Genomic DNA, 22,539 nt, shown 5'->3' on the forward strand with positions numbered 1-22,539 from the left:
TTGTGAGCTTCATCACTAAAGACTCCATCCAGAAGTCCCTTCGCATGTACCTGGAGATGCTCAAGAGTAGAAAGGCCTAGTCTGGGGCCCGAACGGCTCCCCGGTCCCCTTTAGGGCTTCTTCTAGCGGCTCCCCGGTCCCCTTTAGGGCTTATAGCGGCTCCCCGGTCCCCTTTAGGGCTTATAGCGGCTCCCCGGTCCCCTTTAGGGCTTCTAACGGCTCCCCGGTCCCCTTTAGGGCTTCTAACGTCTCCCCGGTCCCCTTTAGGGCTTCTAACGGCTCCCCGATCCCCTTTAGGTCTTCTAACGGCTCCCCGGTCCCCTTTAGGTCTTCTAACGGCTCCCCGGTCCCCTTTAGGTCTTCTAACGGCTCCCCGGTCCCCTTTAGGGCTTCTAACGGCTCCCCGGTCCCCTTTAGGGCTTCTAACGGCTCCCCGGTCCCCTTTAGGGCTTCTAACGGCTCCCCGGTCCCCTTTAGGGCTTCTAACGGCTCCCCGGTCCCCTTTAGGGCTTCTAACGGCTCCCCGGTCTCCTTTAGGGCCCTGGTCAAAAGTAGTGCACGATATAGGGAATAGGGGGACTACGTCCCAATTATCTCTCCTTTCTCCTGTGTGAACTTGTTCTCTTCCCTTCACGGATTTGAAAGGACATTTTTGTGGGGAACGAGTGCACCCTTCAGGAGTAAAGGAGAGATTATTGGAACGCAGCCATCCTTGAAGAGGATGTCTTCTGATGCCCAGGCACACATGTGACAGTAACCTGGGGGTGAGTCTCAATAGTCTTGTCTCCTTTCACTTATTGAGAGACACCCACTGGTTACATCTCAAATAGCACTCTAATTCTCTATGTAGTGCACTACCCCTATAGGCTCTGGTCAAAAGTAGTGCACTATATAGGGAATAGGGTGCCAGTTGAGACGCTACCCTGTCATATATGTTTTTTTTGAAACTAGCGTTTCTTATTGGACAAAATGAGGTCGTTCACTCCCTGTTTTGTCCCGTTTGGATCCTAATGAACACACCCCCGGCCTTATTTCCCCCTGCCACAATGTTTGACTGTCTGGACTGAAACACAGAGCACTGTTACGATGTAGGTGATTGTACAGTATGTCATCTTGCCTTTTGTCTGTGAACATAATGTTTGTTTTTTCATATGATCTTCTCCTGTACTGTTGGTTTGCAAGTAAACATCTTTAAAATACCTTCCATGGAATGTGTGTTGAGTTTCATGTTCTTTGATGTCACTAGTTTAGGGCAGGGTTTCCTGAATTCTGTCCTGTCCTTTAATTGATCAAACAGTAGCCAATGCGTGTTTTAATAGGTCTGGTTGGATTGGACGTCATTCCACTGGTGTCTGAGCTGTGACTGAGGGGCTTACAGAACCAAACTCCAAAATGAATATAGAATTCATATGTGCTCCTCCATCTCTTATAAGGCACTCGTTTCAGCTTGAATGTTGGACACAATCAATAACAGGAGCAGAGTTTGACTGAGTTTTATTGAAACACGTCATGGTGATGACACTCAACTGGCACCCTATTCCCTATAGAAGGCTCTGGTCCAAAGTAGTGCACTACAAAGTGAATAGGGTGCAATTTGAGAGTGTGAACATTTCCTAGAGGCGGGCTCATGCAGCAGGGGCGTGACCAATCAGCTTCACCTCAACAGGGTAGTGGTCGCTGACAGCCAATGCCTGAGAGGGGGAGAGAGATAAGAGCTGTACCAGTAAGACACCATTACTCTACCTAGCTCAACACAACCATTTACAATGGGCTAATAAAATCATTCCTGATTAGAAGGCAAATACAAGTAGCTGTCTCCTATTGACTGAGGTGAATGTTCAGTCTCCTATTGACTGAGGTGAATGTTAAGTCTCCTATTGACTGAGGTGAATGTTCAGTCTCCTATTGACTGAGGTGAATGTTAAGTCTCCTATTGACTGAGGTGAATGTTCAGTCTCCTATTGACTGAGGTGAATGTTAAGTCTCCTATTGACTGAGGTGAATGTTAAGTCTCCTATTGACTGAGGTGAATGTTAAGTCTCCTATTGACTGAGGTGAATGTTAAGTCTCCTATTGACTGAGGTGAATGTTAAGTCTCCTATTGACTGAGGTGAATGTTAAGTCTCCTATTGACTGAGGTGAATGTTAAGTCTCCTATTGACTGAGGTGAATGTTAAGTCCTCTATTGACTGAGGTGAATGTTCAGTCTCCTATTGACTGAGGTGAATGTTCAATCTCCTATTGACTGAGGTGAATGTTAAGTCTCCTATTGACTGAGGTGAATGTTAAGTCTCCTATTGACTGAGGTGAATGTTAAGTCCTCTATTGACTGAGGTGAATGTTAAGTCCTCTATTGACTGAGGTGAATGTTAAGTCTCCTATTGACTGAGGTGAATGTTAAGTCTCCTATTGACTGAGGTGAATGTTAAGTCTCCTATTGACTGAGGTGAATGTTAAGTCTCCTATTGACTGAGGTGAATGTTCAGTCTCCTATTGACTGAGGTGAATGTTCAGTCTCCTATTGACTGAGGTGAATGTTCAGTCTCCTATTGACTGAGGTGAATGTTCAGTCTCCTATTGACTGAGGTGAATGTTCAGTCTCCTATTGACTGAGGTGAATGTTAAGTCTCCTCTTGACTGAGGTGAATGTTAAGTCTCCTATTGACTGAGGTGAATGTTAAGTCTCCTATTGACTGAGGTGAATGTTAAGTCTCCTCTTGACTGAGGTGAATGTTAAGTCTCCTCTTGACTGAGGTGAATGTTAAGTCTCCTATTGACTGAGGTGAATGTTCAGTCTCCTATTGACTGAGGTGAATGTTAAGTCTCCTATTGACTGAGGTGAATGTTAAGTCTCCTATTGACTGAGGTGAATGTTCAATCTCCTATTGACTGAGGTGAATGTTAAGTCTCCTATTGACTGAGGTGAATGTTAGGTCTCCTATTGACTGAGGTGAATGTTCAGTCTCCTATTGACTGAGGTGAATGTTAAGTCTCCTATTGACTGAGGTGAATGTTAAGTCTCCTGTTGACTGAGGTGAATGTTAAGTCCTCTATTGACTGAGGTGAATGTTAAGTCTCCCATTGACTGAGGTGAATGTTAAGTCTCCCATTGACTGAGGTGAATGTTCAGTCCTCTATTGACTGAGGTGAATGTTAAGACTCCTATTGACAGAGGTGAATGTTAATTCTCCTATTGACTGAGATGAATGTTAAGTCCTCTGACTGAGGTGAATGTTAAGTCTCCTATTGACTGAGGTGAATGTTAAGTCTCCTATTGACTGAGGTGAATGTTAAGTCTCCTATTGACTGAGGTGAATGTTCAGTCTTCTATTACACTGCACCTATCATACTACTATGGCTGACCCTGTAAAACAACACCGATCATACTACTATGGCTGACCCTGTAAAACAACACCTATCATACTACTATGTCTGACCCTGTAAAACAACACCTATCATACTACTATGACTGACCCTGTAAAACAACACATTACACTGCACCTATCATACTACTATGGCTGACCCTGTAAAACAACACCTATCATACTACTATGGCTGACCCTGTAAAACAACACCTATCATACTACTATGGCTGACCCTGTAAAACAACACCTATCATACTACTATGACTGACCCTGTAAAACAACACATTACACTGCACCTATCATACTACTATGGCTGACCCTGTAAAACAACACCTATCATACTACTATGGCTGACCCTGTAAACAACACCTATCATACTACTATGGCTGACCCTGTAAAACAACACCTATCATACTACTATGGCTGACCCTGTAAAACAACACATTACACTGCACCTATCATACTACTATGGCTGACCCTGTAAAACAACACCTATCATACTACTATGGCTGACCCTGTAAACAACACCTATCATACTACTATGGCTGACCCTGTAAAACAACACCTATCATACTACTATGGCTGACCCTGTAAAACAACACATTTCACTGCACCTGTCCGGTGTATGTGACAATAAAACATATTGAAAGTTTAGCCTCACACTTCAATGCTATCAGTTGTGGAAATTGACCCGATATTGTGTTTACTTGGTTCATGCAACATCATATGGCTGAGTCCACCTTTAAGGGCTAAGAGTTGTTACCATGCTGTGGCTGAGCTTCAGTTGTGTCATGTAGTCGAACACCTCAGCCGACCCAGGGATCACTCCTCTCATCATCTCAGTGGTGGCCACCACCCTTCACAACCAGACCAACAGTTAGTCTGTGAGCGAGTGAGTGAGTGAGTGAGTGAGTGAGTGAGTGACTGTGTGACTGAGTGAGTGAGTGTGTGTGACTGAGTGACTGAGTGACTGTGTGTGCTAGGTCTGACCTGTCGTGGGGGCAGTTGGTGTGTATGCGTGTTGAAAATGTGTGTGTGTAAATGTGTGTGTTTGTAATTGTGTGTGTAAATGTGTGTGTTTGTAATTGTGTGTGTAAATGTGCATGTGTGCATGTGTGTGTGTGTGTGTGTGTGGGTGCATGTGTGTCTCTGACCTGTCGTAGGGACAGTCGGTGTTGGAGACGGTGGTGTCAGCGTGGTCAGGTATCAGCCAGTGGTATCTGTCGTCTGTGAAGAGGCGTATCCGCTGCCAGTCTGATCCAATCACGTAGCGACAGCCTGCGTTGAAGTCCCCCAGCAGCACTATGTCCTGACAATCAATTCATCAATCAATCAATCAATCAATCAAACCTTTGTGTGCAAGTCAAGTTTCATGTTTTAATGTTATGTGCACAAGAACAGTGAAATGCCTTTCTCTTGTAAACTCTAAAACCCAACAATGCAATAATCAATATCAATGTAGTACAACACTGAACAAAAATATAAACCCAACATGCAACAATTTCAAAGATTTTACTGAGTTTCATTTCGTATAAGGAAATGAGTCAATTTAAATAAATTCATTAGTTCCTCATCTATGAATTTCACATGACTGGGAATAGAGATATGCATCTGTTTGTCAGATACCTTAAAAAAAAAGGTAGAGGCGTGGATCAGAAAACCAGTCAGTATCTGGTGTGACCATCATTTGCCTCATGCAGGGCGACACATCTCCTTCACATAGAGTTGATCAGGGTGTTGATTGTGGCCTGTGGAATGTTGTCCCACTCCTCTTCAATGGCTGTGTGAAGTTGTTGGATATTGGCAGGAACTGGAACACGCTGTCGTACAGGTCTATCCAGAGCATCCCAAACATGCTCAATGGGTGACATGTCTGGTGAGTACTCAGGCCATGGAGGAACTGGGACATTTACAGCCTCCAGGAATTGTGTACAGATCCTTGCGACATGGGGCCGTACATTATTATGCTGAAACATGAGGTGATGGCGGTGGATGAATGGCACGATAATGGGCCTCAGGATCTCATTACTGTATCTCTGTGCATTCAAATTGCCATTGATAAAATACAATTGTGTTCATTGTCCGTATCTTATGCCTGCCCCATACCATAACCTCACCACCACCATGGGGCACTCTGTTCACAACGTTGACATCAGCAAACCGCTCGCCCACACAGTGTCTGCCATCTGCCCGGTACAGTTGAAACCGGGATTCATCCATGAAGAGCACACTTCTCCAGGGTGCCAGTGGCCATTGAAGGTGAGCATTTGCCCACTGAAATCAGTTACGACGACAAACTGCAGTCAGGTCAAGACCCTGGTGAGGATGACAAGAATGCAGATGAGCTTCCCTGAGACGGTTTCTGACAGTTTGTGCAGAAATTCTTTGGGTTGTGCAAACCCACAGTTACATCAGTTGTCCGGGTGGCTGCTCTCAGACGATCCTGCAGGTGAAGAAGCCGGATGTGGAGGTCCTTGGCTGGTGTGGTTACACGTGGTCTGCGTTTTTTTGCGGCCGGTTGGACGTACTCCTCCAATGTCTAAAACGGCGTTGGAGGGGGCTTATGGTAGAGAAATTCAAATTGAATTATCTGGCAACATTTCTGGTGGACATTCCTGCAGCCAGCATGCCAATTGCACGGTCTCTCAAAACTTGAGACATCTGTGGAATTGTGTGACAAAACTCTCAAATGCACATTTTAGAGTGGCCTTTTAATGTTCCCAGCACAAGGTGTAATGATCATGCTGTTTAATCAGTTTCTTGATATGCCACACCTGTCAGGCGGATGGATTATCTTGACAAAGGAGAAATGCTCACTGACAGGGATGGAAACACATTTGTGCATTTGAGAGAAATAAGCTTTTTGTGCGAATGGAACATTTCAGGGGATCTTTTATTTCAGCTCATGAAACACGGGACCAACACTTTACATGTTGCGTTCATATTTCTGATTTCCTTAAATGAACTCTAACTCATTAGAATCGTTGAAATTGTTCCATTTTGTGTTTATATTTTTGTTCAGTGTACAGTATATATACAGGGTCAGTTCCAATACCATATTTACAATGCGCAGGGATACTGGAGTGATAAAGTTAGATACTGTATGTAAAGGGGGTGAGGTGACATCAGGATATATGATAAACAAAAGTAGCAGCAGTGATTGTAGGATACATTTCCATGACAGACTGACCAGGTGAATCCGGGTTAAAGCTATGATCCCTTATTGATGTCACTTAGTTAAATCTACTTCAATCAGTGTCGATGAAGAGGTGGAGACAGGGAAAGCTCTTTCCTGCAGTCAAAGACCAACATCTCCCTCTGTGGCCTCATGGGTAGTAATAATAATATTAATATGATTAAATACAGTCATATTTGATTTATTTATTAATATTTTTTCATAATGAATAAAGATGCATAATTTTTAACGATGGAAATCTGGTCTTATTTCAGTCTTCTGTGATGAATATAAAGTGTAATATTGGGATTCAAACTCAACATGGAACACATTTAAACTCCATAACTCAACATGGAACACATTTAAACTCCATAACTCAACATGGAATACATTTAAACTCCATAACTCAACATGGAATACATTTAAACTCCATAACTCAACATGGAATACATTTAAACTCCATAACTCAACATGGAACACATTTAAACTCCATAACTCAACATGGAATACATTTAAACTCCATAACTCAACATGGAATACATTTAAACTCCATAACTCAACATGGAATACATTTAAACTCCATAACTCAACATGGAACACATTTAAACTCCATAACTCAACATGGAACACATTTAAACTCCATAACTCAACATGGAACACATTTAAACTCCATAACTCAACATGGAACACATTTAAACTCCATAACTCAACATGGAACACATTTAAACTCCATAACTCAATAGTAGGAAGGTGTTCTTAATGTTTTGTACACTCAGTGTAAATTATGATTATATGTCTGTGTGTGTGTGGAGTCAGTATACAGTGGGGAGAACAAGTATTTGATACACTGCCGATTTTGCAGGTTTTCCTACTTACAAAGCATGTCGAGGTCTGTAATTTTTACCATAGGTACACTTCAACTGTGAGAGACGGAATCTAAAACAAAAATCCAGAAAATCACATTGTATGATTTTTAAGTAATTAATTTGCATTTTATTGCATGACATAAGTATTTGATACATCAGAAAAGCAGAACTTAATAATTGGTACAGAAACCTTTGTTTGCAATTACAGAGATCATACGTTTCCTGTAGTTCTTGACCAGGTTTGCACACACTGCAGCAGGGATTTTGGCCCACTCCTCCATACAGACCTTCTCCAGGTCCTTCAGGTTTCGGGGCTGTCGCTGGGCAATACGGACTTTCAGCTCCCTCCAAAGATTTTCTATTGGGTTCAGGTCTGGAGACTGGCTAGGCCACTCCAGGACCTTGAGATGCTTCTTACGGAGCCACTCCTTAGTTGCCCTGGCTGTGTGTTTCGGGTCGTTGTCATGCTGGAAGACCCAGCCACGACCCATCTTCAATGCTCTTACTGAGGGAAGGAGGTTGTTGGCCAAGATCTCGCGATACATGGCCCCATCCATCCTCCCCTCAATACGGTGCAGTCGTCCTGTCCCCTTTGCAGAAAAGCATCCCCAAAGAATGATGTTTCCACCGCCATGCTTCACGGTTGGGATGATGTTCTTGGGGTTGTACTCATCCTTCTTCTTCCTCCAAACACGGCGAGTGGAGTTTAGACCAAAAAGCTCTATTTTTGTCTCATCAGACCACGTGACCTTCTCCCATTCCTCCTCTGGATCATCCAGATGGTCATTGGCAAACTTCAGACGGGCCTGGACATGCGCTGGCTTGATCAGGGGGACATTGCGTGCGCTGCAGGATTTTAATCCATGACGGCGTAGTGTGTTACTAATGGTTTTCTTTGAGACTGTGGTCCCAGCTCTCTTCAGGTCATTGACCAGGTCCTGCCGTGTAGTTCTGGGCTGATCCCTCACCTTCCTCATGATCATTGATGTCCCACGAGGTGAGATCTTGCATGGAGCCCCAGACCGAGGGTGATTGACCGTCATCTTGAACTTCTTCCATTTTCTAATAATTGCGCCAACAGTTGTTGCCTTCTCACCAAGCTGCTTGCCTATTGTCCTGTAGCCCATCCCAGCCTTGTGCAGGTCTACAATTTTATCCCTGATGTCCTTACACAGCTCTCTGGTCTTGGCCATTGTGGAGAGGTTGGAGTCTGTTTGATTGAGTGTGTGGACAGGTGTCTTTTTATACAGGTAACGAGTTCAAACAGGTACAGTTAATACAGGTAATGAGTGGAGAACAGGAGGGCTTCTTAAAGAAAAACGAACAGGTCTCTGAGAGCTGGAATTCTTACTGGTTGGTAGGTGATCAAATACTTATGTCATGCAATAAAATGCAAATTAATTACTTAAAAATCATACAATGTGATTTTCTGAATTTTTGTTTTAGATTCCGTCTCTCACAGTTGAAGTGTACCTATGATAAAAATTACAGACCTCTACATGCTTTATAAGTAGGAAAACCTGCAAAATCGGCAGTGTATCAAATACTTGTTCTCCCCACTGTACATGTGTCAGTGTGTGTGTCAGTGTGTGTGTGTGTCAGTGTGTGTGTGTCAGTGTGTGTGTGTGTGTGTGTAGAGTCCATAGAGAGAAAATCAAATAAAAGCCAGTATTGAAGTCCCCTAGCAGAACTACTACAGAGGAGGAGTGTGTGTGTGTGCCTGTGTGTGTGTGTTTGTGCCTGTGTCTGTGTGTGTGTGTCTGTGTGTCTGTGTTGTATAGTCACATTGGTGTTCCAGCGAGCTCTGACATCAGTGGCCACATCGTACAGAGCGTCAACCTCCTTCACTGCCGAGTCTGGAGACGTGTGTTGAGGTATCAAAACAAAGTTCCTCACAGCTAGAAGAGAGGGTGGGAGGGAGGGAGGGAGGGAGGGAGAGAGGTGGGGAGGGAGGGAGGGAGAGAGGGAGGGAGGGAGGGAGGGAGGGGGGAGGCAGGGAGGCAGGGAGGTGGGGAGGGAGGGAGAGAGGGAGGGAGGGAGGGGGGAGGCAGGGAGGGAGGGAGGTGGGGAGGGAGGGAGAGAGGGAGGGAGGGAGGGGGGAGGGAGGGAGGGAGGGGGGAGGCAGGGAGGCGGGGAGGGAGGGAGAGAGGGAGGGAGGGAGGGAGAGAGGGAGGTGGGGAGGGAGGGAGAGAGGGAGGGAGGGAGGGGGGAGGGAGGGAGAGAGGGAGGGAGGGAGGGGGGAGGCAGGGAGGGAGGGAGGTGGGGAGGGAGGGAGAGAGGGAGGGAGGGAGGGGGGAGGGAGGGAGATGGGGAGGGAGGGAGAGAGTGGGGAGGGAGGGAGAGAGGGAGGGAGGGAGGGAGAGAGGGAGGTGGGGAGGGAGGGAGAGAGGGAGGGAGGGAGGGGGGGAGAGAGGGAGGGAGGGAGGGGGGAGGCAGGGAGGGAGGGAGGGAGGGAGGGAGGGAGGGAGGGAGGGGGGAGGCAGGGAGGGAGGGAGGTGGGGAGGGAGGGAGAGAGGGAGGGAGGGAGGGGGGAGGCAGGGAGGGAGGGAGGTGGGGAGGGAGGGAGAGAGGGAGGGAGGGAGGGGGGAGGCAGGGAGGGAGGGAGGTGGGGAGGGAGGGAGAGAGGGAGGGAGGGAGGGGGGAGGCAGGGAGGGAGGGGGGAGGCAGGGAGGCGGGGAGGGAGGGAGAGAGGGAGGGAGGGAGGGAGAGAGGGAGGTGGGGAGGGAGGGAGAGAGGGAGGGAGGGAGGGGGGGAGGGAGGGAGAGAGGGAGGGAGGGAGGGGGGAGGCAGGGAGGGAGGGAGGTGGGGAGGGAGGGAGAGAGGGAGGGAGGGAGGGGGGAGGGAGGGAGATGGGGAGGGAGGGAGAGAGGGAGGGAGGGAGGGGGGAGGCAGGGAGGGAGGGAGGTGGGGAGGGAGGGAGAGAGGGAGGGAGGTGGGGAGGGAGGGAGAGAGGGAGGGAGGGAGGGGGGAGGGAGGGAGAGAGGGAGGGAGGGAGGGGGGAGGCAGGGAGGGAGGGAGGTGGGGAGGGAGGGAGAGAGGGAGGTGGGGAGGGAGGGAGAGAGGGAGGGAGGGAGGGGGGGAGGGAGGGAGAGAGGGAGGGAGGGAGGGGGGAGGCAGGGAGGGAGGGAGGTGGGGAGGGAGGGAGAGAGGGAGGGAGGGAGGGAGGGGGGAGGGAGGGAGATGGGGAGGGAGGGAGAGAGGGAGGGAGGGAGGGGGGAGGCAGGGAGGGAGGGAGGTGGGGAGGGAGGGAGAGAGGGAGGGAGGTGGGGAGGGAGGGAGAGAGGGAGGGAGGGAGGGGGGAGGCAGGGAGGGAGGGAGGTGGGGAGGGAGGGAGAGAGGGAGGGAGGGAGGGGGGAGGCAGGGAGGGAGGGAGGTGGGGAGGGAGGGAGAGAGGGAGGGAGGGAGGGGGGAGGCAGGGAGGGAGGGAGGTGGGGAGGGAGGGAGAGAGGCAGGGAGGGGGAGGGAGGGAGGGAGAGAGGGAGGGAGGCAGTGAGGTGGGCAGGGAGGCAGGGAGGGAGGGAGGTGGGGAGGGAGGGAGAGAGGCAGGGAGGGAGGGAGGTGGGGAGGGAGGGAGAGAGGGAGGAAGGCAGTGGGGAGGCAGGGAGGGAGGGAGGGAGAGAGGGAGGGAGGCAGTGAGGTGGGCAGGGAGGGAGGGAGGCAGGGAGGGAGGGAGGTGGGGAGGGAGGGAGAGAGGCAGGGAGGGGGGAGGTGGGGAGGGAGGGAGAGAGGGAGTAGGGCAGTGGGGAGGCAGGGAGGGAGGGAGGGAGAGAGGGAGGGAGGCAGTGAGGTGGGCAGGGAGGGAGGAATTCTCTCTACTATTATTCTGACATTTCACATTCTTAAAATAAAGTGGTGATCCTAACTGACCTAAGACAGGGAATTTTTACTAGGATTAAATGTCAGGAATTGTATTTGGCTAAGGTGTATGTAAACTTCCGACTTCAACTGTATATAGGGAAGGTAATCAGGAAGGTGATGAAGTCCAGGTGTGTCTCATGAAGCGCAAGTGCGCGTAACGATGGTGGCAGGTGTGCGTAACGATGGTGGCAGGTGTAACGTTAGCCACCTAGCTATAATTCGTAACATATCATACATTTTGCAGATTCGTAACATATTGTACGTTTTGCAAATGAGCAACATATTGTACATTTAGCAAATTCGTAACATATAATACAAATTGTAATTTGTAACATACAGTGCATTCGGAAAGTATTAAGACCCCTTGACTTTTTCCAAAATGTTGTTACGTTACAGTCTTATTCTAAAATTGATTAAACATTTTTTTGAAATCATCATCAATCTACACACAGCACCCCATACTGACTAAGCAAAAACAGGTTTGTATACATTTTTGACCATTTAAAAATAAATTGACAAAAAATATATATTTGCATAAGTATTCAGATCCTTTGCTATAAGACTTGAAATTGAGCTCAGGTGCATCCTGTTTCCATTGATCATCCTTGAGATGTTTCTACAACTTGATTGGAGCACCTGTGGCCAATTCAATTGATTGGACACAATTTGGAAATGCACACACCTGTCTATATAAGGTCCCACACTTGACAGTGCATGTCAGAGCAAAAACCAAGCCATGAGGTAGAAGGAATTGTCCGTAGAGCTCTGAGACAGGATTGTGTCAAGGCACAGATCTAGAGAAGGGTACCAAAACATTTCTGCAGCATTGAAGGTCCCCAAGAACACAGTGGCCTCCATCATTCAATTGAAAGAAGTTTGGATCCACCAAAACACTTCCTGGAGCTGGTCACCCGGCCAAACCGAGCATTCGGGGGAGAAGAACCTTGGTCAGCGAGGTGACCAACAACCTGATGGTCACTCTGACAGCACTCCACCAATCAGGCCTTTATGTTAGAGTAGCCAGATGAAAGCCACTCCTCAGTAAAAAGCAAATGACATCCCACTTGGAGTTTGCCAAAAGGCACCTAAAAAAAACCTGATGTAAATAGTCCGGGTGGCCATTTGATTAATTGTTTAGCGGTCTTATGGCTTGGGGATAGAAGCTGTTAGGGAGCCTTTTGGACCTAGACTTGGCGCTCCGGTACTGTTTTCAATGCGGTAGCAGAGAAAAAAGTCTATGACTTGAGTGACTGGAGTCTGACAATTTTTTGGGCCTTCCTCTGACACTGCCTAGTATATAGGTCCTGGATGGCAGGAAGCTTGGCCCCAGTGATGTACTGGGCCGTACGCACTACCCTCTGTAGCGCCATGCCAGGCGGTGATGCAACCGGTCAGGATGCTCTCGATGGTGCAGCTGTATGATGCAAAATGCTTCATGACACTTTGCTTCTTGAAAGTCTAATATCTTGAAAACTTGCCTGATCTCTCCCCCATCACCATCTCCCTCCCCGCTCTCTCCTCCATCACCATCTCCCTCCCCCTCCCACCTCTCCCCATCACCCCCCCCCCCCCACTTTCTACCTGTGTAGTTCGAGGAGAACATGACAATGAAGGGTTCTCTGATGAAGGTATCTGTACCGCAGGGCTCACAGCCGTCATCGTACGTGTAGTTCTTAGCCACAGAGACCGTCTCCTCTCTATCATATAACAGGACAAACACACGCTTTAGGAGACAGGTTCAGTGTTTAGTGCAGCACAGAGACCGTCTCCTCTCTATCATATAGCAGGACAAACACACGCTTTAGGAGACGGGGTCAGTGTTTAGTGCAGCACAGAGACCGTCTCCTCTCTATCATATAGCAGGACAAACACACGCTTTAGGAGACGGGTTCAGTGTTTAGTGCAGCACAGAGACAGTCTCCTCTCTATCATATAGCAGGACAAACACACGCTTTAGGAAACGGGGTCAGTGTTTAGTGCAGCACAGAGACCGTCTCCTCTCTATCATATAGCAGGACAAACACACGCTTTAGGAGACGGGTTCAGTGTTTAGTGCAGCACAGAGACCGTCTCCTCTCTATCATATAACAGGACAAACACACGCTTTAGGAGACGGGTTCAGTGTTTAGTGCAGCACAGAGACAGTCTCCTCTCTATCATATAACAGGACAAACACACGCTTTAGCAGACAGGTTCAGTGTTTAGTGCAGCACAGAGACCGTCTCCTCTCTATCATATAGCAGGACAAACACGCTTTAGGAGACGGGTTCAGTGTTTAGTGCAGCACAGAACGGCACAGTACCGAGCAGAACAGAGCAGAACAGAACCTGTACAGATAGAGGTATCGCTCTGTATATTACCTGTACAGGTAGAGGTATCTCTCTGTATATTACCTGTACAGGTAGAGGTATCTCTCTGTATATTACCTGTATAGGTAGAGGTATCTCTCTGTATTGTACCTGCACAGGTAGAGGTATCTCTCTGTATATTACCTGTATAGGTAGAGGTATCTCTCTGTATTGTGCCTGTACAGGTAGAGGTATCTCTCTGTATATTACCTGTATAGGTAGAGGTATCTCTTTGTATATTACCTGTATAGGTAGAGGTATCTCTCTCTATTGTACCTGTACAGGTAGAGGTATCTCTCTGTATATTACCTGTATAGGTAGGGGTTTCTCTCTGTATATTACCTGTATAGGTAGAGGTATCTCTCTGTATATTACCTGTATAGGTAGAGGTATCTCTTTGTATATTACCTGTATAGGTAGAGGTATCTCTCTGTATATTACCTGTGTAGGTAGGGGTTTTTCTCTGTATATTACCTGTACAGGTAGAGGTATCTCTCTGTGTAGGTACTGCGACCTAGTTCCTCACTGACAATGTGACGGTACCTATAGGGAGATAAGCCTCTGACAACAAACAAAACATACATTACAATATCATTATTGAATGAATATGTATGAACTTTCCAATTTGTAAGTCGCTCTGGATAAGAACGTCTGCTAAATGACTTAAATGTAAATGTAAATTATATAGTTATTAGACAACACACATTACAATATCATTATATAGTTATTAGACAACCCACATTACAATATCATTATATAGTTATTAAACAACACACATTACAATATCATTATATAGTTATTAGACAACACACATTACAATATCATTATATAGTTATTAAACAACACACATTACAATATCATTATATAGTTATTAAACAACAAACATTACAATATCATTATATAGTTATTAGACAACACACATTACAAAGTCTTTATATCAGAGGGGCTGTCATTGGTCAGTGGATGTAATATTGTTTCAGGGCTGTGATTGGTCTTACTTGTTGACGTGCTGCATCAGTTTGTTGGTTGCTGATAGGTCAGTGTCTCTCACTTCCTGGATCAACACGATATCATAACGGTGCACTATCTAATACATAAAAAAATCATAATATAAATGAATAACAATTAAGGATCCCGGACACAGCCTAGTCTTGAACTAAGAAGTATTTTCCAATGGAGAATCTACAAACACTTTTAGTCCCAGGACTAGGCCCAGGACTAGGCCAAGGACGAGGCTCAGGACGAGGCCCAGGACGAGGCCAAGGACGAGGCCAAGGAAGAGGCCCAGGACGAGGCCCAGGACGAGGCCAAGGACGAGGCCAAGGACGAGGCTCAGGATGAGGCCCAGGACGAGGCCCAGGACGAGGCCCAGGACGAGGCTCAAGACGAGGCCCAGGACGAGGCCCAGGACGAGGCTCAAGACGAGGCCCAGGACGAGGCCCAGGACGAGGCCAAGGACGAGGCTCAGGATGAGGCCCAGGACGAGGCCCAGGACGAGGCCCAGGACGAGGCCAAGGACGAGGCTCAGGATGAGGCCCAGGACGAGGCTCAAGACGAGGCCCAGGACGAGGCCCAGGACGAGGCTCAGGACGAGGCCCAGGACGAGGCTCAGGACGAGGCCCAGGACGAGGCCCAGGACGAGACCCAGGATGAGGCCCAGGACTTGTGTTTAATAAGACCATCTGATGTTATGAGTTATAGAGTATGATGCTATGAGATATGTTATAGACTATGATGTTATGAGATATGTTATAGACTATGATGCTATGAGATATGTTATAGACTATGATGCTATGAGATATGTTATAGACTATGTCATGATGTTGCCTGCTTGGGTATTGCAAACCCCATCCCCCTCTCCCTGCCTCTCCCTTTCCACCACAACCCATGCGGTGATCACAGAGACGTCGTAAATTCCTGAGAATCTCCTCATGGCCAAACAGTATTAAGAGAGAGGGTAAACTTTCAGGACAAAGGAATTTTCTCCCACCTCACAGAACTTGAGGTACGAACATATTTCATGTTCCTGCAAAAGTATAAAAGATCGGTGGAGGGTCCAGCTATTAACATGCCCATTGGCCACCACGTGGGAAACTCATGAGAGACTGTGGGACTACATTACCATACCGCTGTTTATATAATAACCTCAGATATGAGGTTTACATCTGTTTGTTGTATAAAATGAATGAGTGAGTATGATACTGTTTGTATAATTGTGTAATATGATTTTGGACTGTTTAATTAAGAAAATACAAATCCCTTTTTGATTTGAACTAAACCCGAGGACCCGCCCCTGAGCCAGTTGGGTCAGACGTCCAAGGACAGCCCCTTCCTGCTATCTGAATAAAAGTCGACTCTGAGAAATTACCATTAGACCATGTTTTCTCTCCATGGGGAGAACGAAGGTTAAGGTAACATTGCTGAATCTTTAACTATACCACGTGGTTAAACTCTTAAACGAATAATAACAAGTTTTGATATTGACTACTAGTCTGCAGCTAGGAATTCGGTATCATTGAACGCGAAGAAAGACAACCGCCGAAACATCCATCCTATAACGAATGTCACTCTGAACTATCCACAATAACCGAGACAGAAGGAACTCCAACCAAAACGAACTTCTCTCCAACGATCAAGACGACACACACCGAGCGTAACTATATATATATTGATTGCAATTGTTCCCGAATGAGTGAGCGTTCATGTGTAAGGATTAGCATGTCAATTGTTATAATTATGGACTCTGTAGTGAATTCTTAGTCGAACGCAACTTTCCCTTTGTCTAACAAGCCGCAATGCCGGTTCAGCCCACTAGGGCATATTTCTCCCATCATTTCATGTAACTATTTTTAAGTTTGTTTGTTTGTTTATGCATTTCTGTGAATTAATTAGTTAGTAATAAATAAATGATTTAAGACAATTGATGTATGGATGACTCATAGTGAAGACTGGGTTCGTGCAGATAATCAACAATTTACGACGTTTGGAATGAGACTAACGTGAGGTAAAGTAAATAAATTATTAATTAGAGGACTATTGATCAGATATGAAAATATCTGAAAGGTTATATTGGGAAATTATAACTTTGTAATCTAATAACTTTCCCTGGTGCCCTCGAATTCATAGTTAATTAGTTACGTTATTACTCAAGTGATCGCGTAATCCCTAATTACAGGAATCTTTGATAAAAACTATAAGTCTTCAATTTAACGATAGCAAAGACACGACAACTATGATGCTATGAGATATGTTATAGACTATGATGCTATGAGATATGTTATAGAGTATGATGTTATGAGATATGTTATAGACTATGATGCTATGAGATATGTTATAGACTATGATGCTATGAGATATGTTATAGACTATGATGCTATGAGATATGTTATAGACTATGATGCTATGAGACATGTTATAGACTATGATGCTATGAGATATGTTATAGACTATGATGCTATGAGATATGTTATAGACTATGATGCTATGAGATATGTTATAGACTATGATGCTATGAGATATGTTATAGACTATGATGCTATGAGATATGTTATAGAGTATGATGTTATGAGATATGTTATAGACTATGTCATGATGTTGCCTGCTTGGGTATTGCAAACCCCATCCCCCTCTCCCTGCCTCTCCCTTTCCACCACAACCCATGCGGTGATCACAGAGACGTCGTAAATTCCTGAGAATCTCCTCATGGCCAAACAGTATTAAGAGAGAGGGTAAACTTTCAGGACAAAGGAATTTTCTCCCACCTCACAGAACTTGAGGTACGAACATATTTCATGTTCCTGCAAAAGTATAAAAGATCGGTGGAGGGTCCAGCTATTAACATGCCCATTGGCCACCACGTGGGAAACTCATGAGAGACTGTGGGACTACATTACCATACCGCTGTTTATATAATAACCTCAGATATGAGGTTTACATCTGTTTGTTGTATAAAATGAATGAGTGAGTATGATACTGTTTGTATAATTGTGTAATATGATTTTGGACTGTTTAATTAAGAAAATACAAATCCCTTTTTGATTTGAACTAAACCCGAGGACCCGCCCCTGAGCCAGTTGGGTCAGACGTCCAAGGACAGCCCCTTCCTGCTATCTGAATAAAAGTCGACTCTGAGAAATTACCATTAGACCATGTTTTCTCTCCATGGGGAGAACGAAGGTTAAGGTAACATTGCTGAATCTTTAACTATACCACGTGGTTAAACTCTTAAACGAATAATAACAAGTTTTGATATTGACTACTAGTCTGCAGCTAGGAATTCGGTATCATTGAACGCGAAGAAAGACAACCGCCGAAACATCCATCCTATAACGAATGTCACTCTGAACTATCCACAATAACCGAGACAGAAGGAACTCCAACCAAAACGAACTTCTCTCCAACGATCAAGACGACACACACCGAGCGTAACTATATATATATTGATTGCAATTGTTCCCGAATGAGTGAGCGTTCATGTGTAAGGATTAGCATGTCAATTGTTATAATTATGGACTCTGTAGTGAATTCTTAGTCGAACGCAACTTTCCCTTTGTCTAACAAGCCGCAATGCCGGTTCAGCCCACTAGGGCATATTTCTCCCATCATTTCATGTAACTATTTTTAAGTTTGTTTGTTTGTTTATGCATTTCTGTGAATTAATTAGTTAGTAATAAATAAATGATTTAAGACAATTGATGTATGGATGACTCATAGTGAAGACTGGGTTCGTGCAGATAATCAACAATTTACGACGTTTGGAATGAGACTAACGTGAGGTAAAGTAAATAAATTATTAATTAGAGGACTATTTATCAGATATGAAAATATCTGAAAGGTTATATTGGGAAATTATAACTTTGTAATCTAATAACTTTCCCTGGTGCCCTCGAATTCATAGTTAATTAGTTACGTTATTACTCAAGTGATCGCGTAATCCCTAATTACAGGAATCTTTGATAAAAACTATAAGTCTTCAATTTAACGATAGCAAAGACACGACAACTATGATGCTATGAGATATGTTATAGACTATGATGCTATGAGATATGTTATAGACTATGATGCTATGAGATATGTTATAGACTATGATGCTATGAGATATGTTATAGACTATGATGCTATGAGATATGTTATAGACTATGATGCTATGAGATATGTTATAGACTATGATGCTATGAGATATGTTATAGACTATGATGCTATGAGATATGTTATAGACTATGATGCTATGAGATATGTTATAGACTATGATGCTATGAGACATGTTATAGAGTATGATGCTATGAGATATGTTATAGACTATGATGCTATGAGATATGTTATAGACTATGATGCTATGAGATATGTTATAGACTATGATGCTATGAGATATGTTATAGACTATGATGCTATGAGATATGTTATAGACTATGATGCTATGAGATATGTTATAGAGTATGATGTTATGAGATATGTTATAGACTATGTCATGATGTTGCCTGCTTGGGTATTGCAAACCCCATCCCCCTCTCCCTGCCTCTCCCTTTCCACCACAACCCATGCGGTGATCACAGAGACGTCGTAAATTCCTGAGAATCTCCTCATGGCCAAACAGTATTAAGAGAGAGGGTAAACTTTCAGGACAAAGGAATTTTCTCCCACCTCACAGAACTTGAGGTACGAACATATTTCATGTTCCTGCAAAAGTATAAAAGATCGGTGGAGGGTCCAGCTATTAACATGCCCATTGGCCACCACGTGGGAAACTCATGAGAGACTGTGGGACTACATTACCATACCGCTGTTTATATAATAACCTCAGATATGAGGTTTACATCTGTTTGTTGTATAAAATGAATGAGTGAGTATGATACTGTTTGTATAATTGTGTAATATGATTTTGGACTGTTTAATTAAGAAAATACAAATCCCTTTTTGATTTGAACTAAACCCGAGGACCCGCCCCTGAGCCAGTTGGGTCAGATGTCCAAGGACAGCCCCTTCCTGCTATCTGAATAAAAGTCGACTCTGAGAAATTACCATTAGACCATGTTTTCTCTCCATGGGGAGAACGAAGGTTAAGGTAACATTGCTGAATCTTTAACTATACCACGTGGTTAAACTCTTAAACGAATAATAACAAGTTTTGATATTGACTACTAGTCTGCAGCTAGGAATTCGGTATCATTGAACGCGAAGAAAGACAACCGCCGAAACATCCATTCTATAACGAATGTCACTCTGAACTATCCACAATAACCGAGACAGAAGGAACTCCAACCAAAACGAACTTCTCTCCAACGATCAAGACGACACACACCGAGCGTAACTATATATATATTGATTGCAATTGTTCCCGAATGAGTGAGCGTTCATGTGTAAGGATTAGCATGTCAATTGTTATAATTATGGACTCTGTAGTGAATTCTTAGTCGAACGCAACTTTCCCTTTGTCTAACAAGCCGCAATGCCGGTTCAGCCCACTAGGGCATATTTCTCCCATCATTTCATGTAACTATTTTTAAGTTTGTTTGTTTGTTTATGCATTTCTGTGAATTAATTAGTTAGTAATAAATAAATGATTTAAGACAATTGATGTATGGATGACTCATAGTGAAGACTGGGTTCGTGCAGATAATCAACAATTTACGACGTTTGGAATGAGACTAACGTGAGGTAAAGTAAATAAATTATTAATTAGAGGACTATTGATCAGATATGAAAATATCTGAAAGGTTATATTGGGAAATTATAACTTTGTAATCTAATAACTTTCCCTGGTGCCCTCGAATTCATAGTTAATTAGTTACGTTATTACTCAAGTGATCGCGTAATCCCTAATTACAGGAATCTTTGATAAAAACTATAAGTCTTCAATTTAACGATAGCAAAGACACGACAACTATGATGCTATGAGATATGTTATAGACTATGATGTTATGAGACATAGTTTCAAAGACCATTTCATGTTATGAGATAAAGCTTTAAAAATATATGTATGTTTTATTGTCACACACCGGATAGGTGCAGTGATAAAGCGTTACATTATGATGTTATGAGATAAAGCTCTACCTGAGTGATGATGTCCATGAGGGTTGAGTTGGAGGACTTCTTGTCTCCGAATGTCTTGATGTTGAAGGCTCCTAGCAGCAGACAGCCTCCCAGCTGCACCAGGGTCAATAGGAACAGCACTAACAGACAGGCTACACGCATTCTGGAGGTCAGGGATTAGAGGTCAGATATTACAGGCCACACACATCCTGGAGGTCAGAGATTAGAGGTCAGATATTACAGGCCACACACATCCTGGAGGTCAGGGGTTAGAGGTCAGATATTACAGGCCACACACATCCTGGAGGTCAGGGGTTAGAGGTCAGATATTACAGGCCACACACATCCTGGATGTCAGGGATTAGAGGTCAGATATTACAGGCCACACACATCCTGGAGGTCAGGGATTAGAGGTCAGATATTACAGGCCACACACATCCTGGAGGTCAGGGATTAGAGGTCAGATATTACAGGCCACACACATCCTGGAGGTCAGGTATTAGAGGTCAGATATTACAGGCCACACACATCCTGGAGGTCAGGGATTAGAGGTCAGATATTACAGGCCACACACATCCTGGAGGTCAGGGATTAGAGGTCAGATATTACAGGCCACACACATTCTGGAGGTCAGGGATTAGAGGTCAGATATTACAGGCCACACACATTCTGGAGGTCAGGGATTAGAGGTCAGATATTACAGGCCACACACATTCTGGAGGTCAGGGATTAGAGGTCAGATATTACAGGCCACACACATCCTGGAGGTCAGGGATTAGAGGTCAGATATTACAGGCCACACACATCCTGGAGGTCAGGGATTAGAGGTCAGATATTACAGGCCACACACATCCTGGAGGTCAGGGATTAGAGGTCAGATATTACAGGCCACACACATCCTGGAGGTCAGGGATTAGAGGTCTGGGGTTAGAGGTCAGGGGTTAGAGGTCAGATATTACAGGCCACACGCATCCTGGAGGTCAGGGATTAGAGGTCTGGGGTTAGAGGTCAGATATTACAGGCCACACACATCCTGGAGGTCAGGGATTAGAGGTCAGATATTACAGGCCACACACATCCTGGAGGTCAGGGATTAGAGGTAAGAGGTAAACTTCACCAGGGCCAATAGGAACAGCCCTAATGCACTGCCCACACGCATCCTGGGGGTCAGAGTTTAAGGGGTTAGAGGTCAGAGGTTATAGGAACAATTTAAAGATACATTGAAACAGACTGATATCCAGGCAGCTGTGTTCTCCTCGTTCTATCTGTGGAGAGAACTTTAGTTTTCCCGCTACTGACAAATTAACCCAGTAACATCTCTCCATGTCACAATTCAAGGAGATTCTAGCTGGTGCCAAATCACTCCCTACCCTTCACCCTTGTCCCTAGCCCTTGGTTCAGGCCTGGCTCGAGGCATAAGCGCCATAAGTGGTCCCTTAGGGCCCCCGGACGCTAAGGGGCCCCCTACCAACAACAAAACGACCTCAGTTCTCTAGGAACTCGGTCTGGGTTTCAACTGACAGTACTGTTGAGAGTTAGAATAGTAGAACACACAAGGTGCCAGTTCACCATGTGGTTCTGCACAAACTGTTTTTCTCTTGTTATGTCAGTCACTGACAATCCCTCAATTTGCCCTGTCAGCTAACTAGTTGTAAATTAGTCTAACCAGTTATCTAAACTTGTAGTAATCATGGCCGAATACCGACCGAGCACGTAGGGCAGTGCCCAGGGGCCCTGACCTCTAGGGGCCCTGACCTCCAGGGGGCCTGACCTCCAGGAGGCCCTGACCTCCAGGGGCCCTGACCTCCAGGGGGCCTGACCTCCAGGAGGCCCTGACCTCCAGGGGCCCTGACCTCCAGGGGGCCCTGACCTCCAGGGGGCCCCGAGCTCCAGGGGCC

The 22,539-nt window shown here is 45.3% G+C and overlaps 2 protein-coding genes across 2 annotated transcripts in view; one reads left to right on the plus strand and one right to left on the minus strand.

Moving 5' to 3' along the window:
• The window catches only part of eci1 (enoyl-CoA delta isomerase 1), a 19,419-nt gene extending 18,215 nt beyond the window's left edge, over positions 1–1,204 (plus strand). The window contains exon 7 of the mRNA XM_071391121.1: positions 1–1,204. This exon is cut by the window's left edge and continues 87 nt beyond it. Within this exon, the coding sequence (XP_071247222.1) occupies positions 1–80 (80 nt within the window). The 3' untranslated portion in view covers positions 81–1,204.
• Positions 1,205–1,493: 289 nt separating this feature from the next.
• On the minus strand, positions 1,494–20,818 carry dnase1 (deoxyribonuclease I). The gene is made up of 8 exons (XM_071391126.1): positions 20,663–20,818; positions 14,611–14,699; positions 14,087–14,173; positions 12,846–12,961; positions 9,192–9,304; positions 4,520–4,674; positions 4,129–4,222; positions 1,494–1,691 (listed from the first exon to the last, which is right to left on the minus strand). Exons 1-8 carry the CDS (start codon positions 20,801–20,803, stop codon positions 1,626–1,628), a joined length of 861 nt encoding a protein of 286 aa, XP_071247227.1. The 5' UTR covers positions 20,804–20,818; the 3' UTR covers positions 1,494–1,625.
• Positions 20,819–22,539: the final 1,721 nt, after the last annotated feature.

Source organism: Salvelinus alpinus, chromosome 1 (assembly GCF_045679555.1).
Source record: "Salvelinus alpinus chromosome 1, SLU_Salpinus.1, whole genome shotgun sequence".
NCBI classification, from domain to species: domain Eukaryota; kingdom Metazoa; phylum Chordata; class Actinopteri; order Salmoniformes; family Salmonidae; genus Salvelinus; species Salvelinus alpinus.

What these genes read in the sequence shown, in the direction of transcription:
- dnase1 (XM_071391126.1), bottom strand. Translation starts at nt 20,803, where the DNA reads ATGCGTGTAGCCTGTCTGTTAGTGCTGTTCCTATTGACCCTGGTGCAG. An exon ending in GAGCTCGCTGGAACACCAAT is followed by an intron (nt 4,675 to 9,191) that starts GTGACTATACAA and finishes ATTGATTGTCAG; the next exon opens with GACATAGTGCTGCTGGGGGA. An exon ending in TGAAGCTCAGCCACAGCATG is followed by an intron (nt 1,692 to 4,128) that starts GTAACAACTCTT and finishes TCCCCCTCTCAG; the next exon opens with GCATTGGCTGTCAGCGACCA.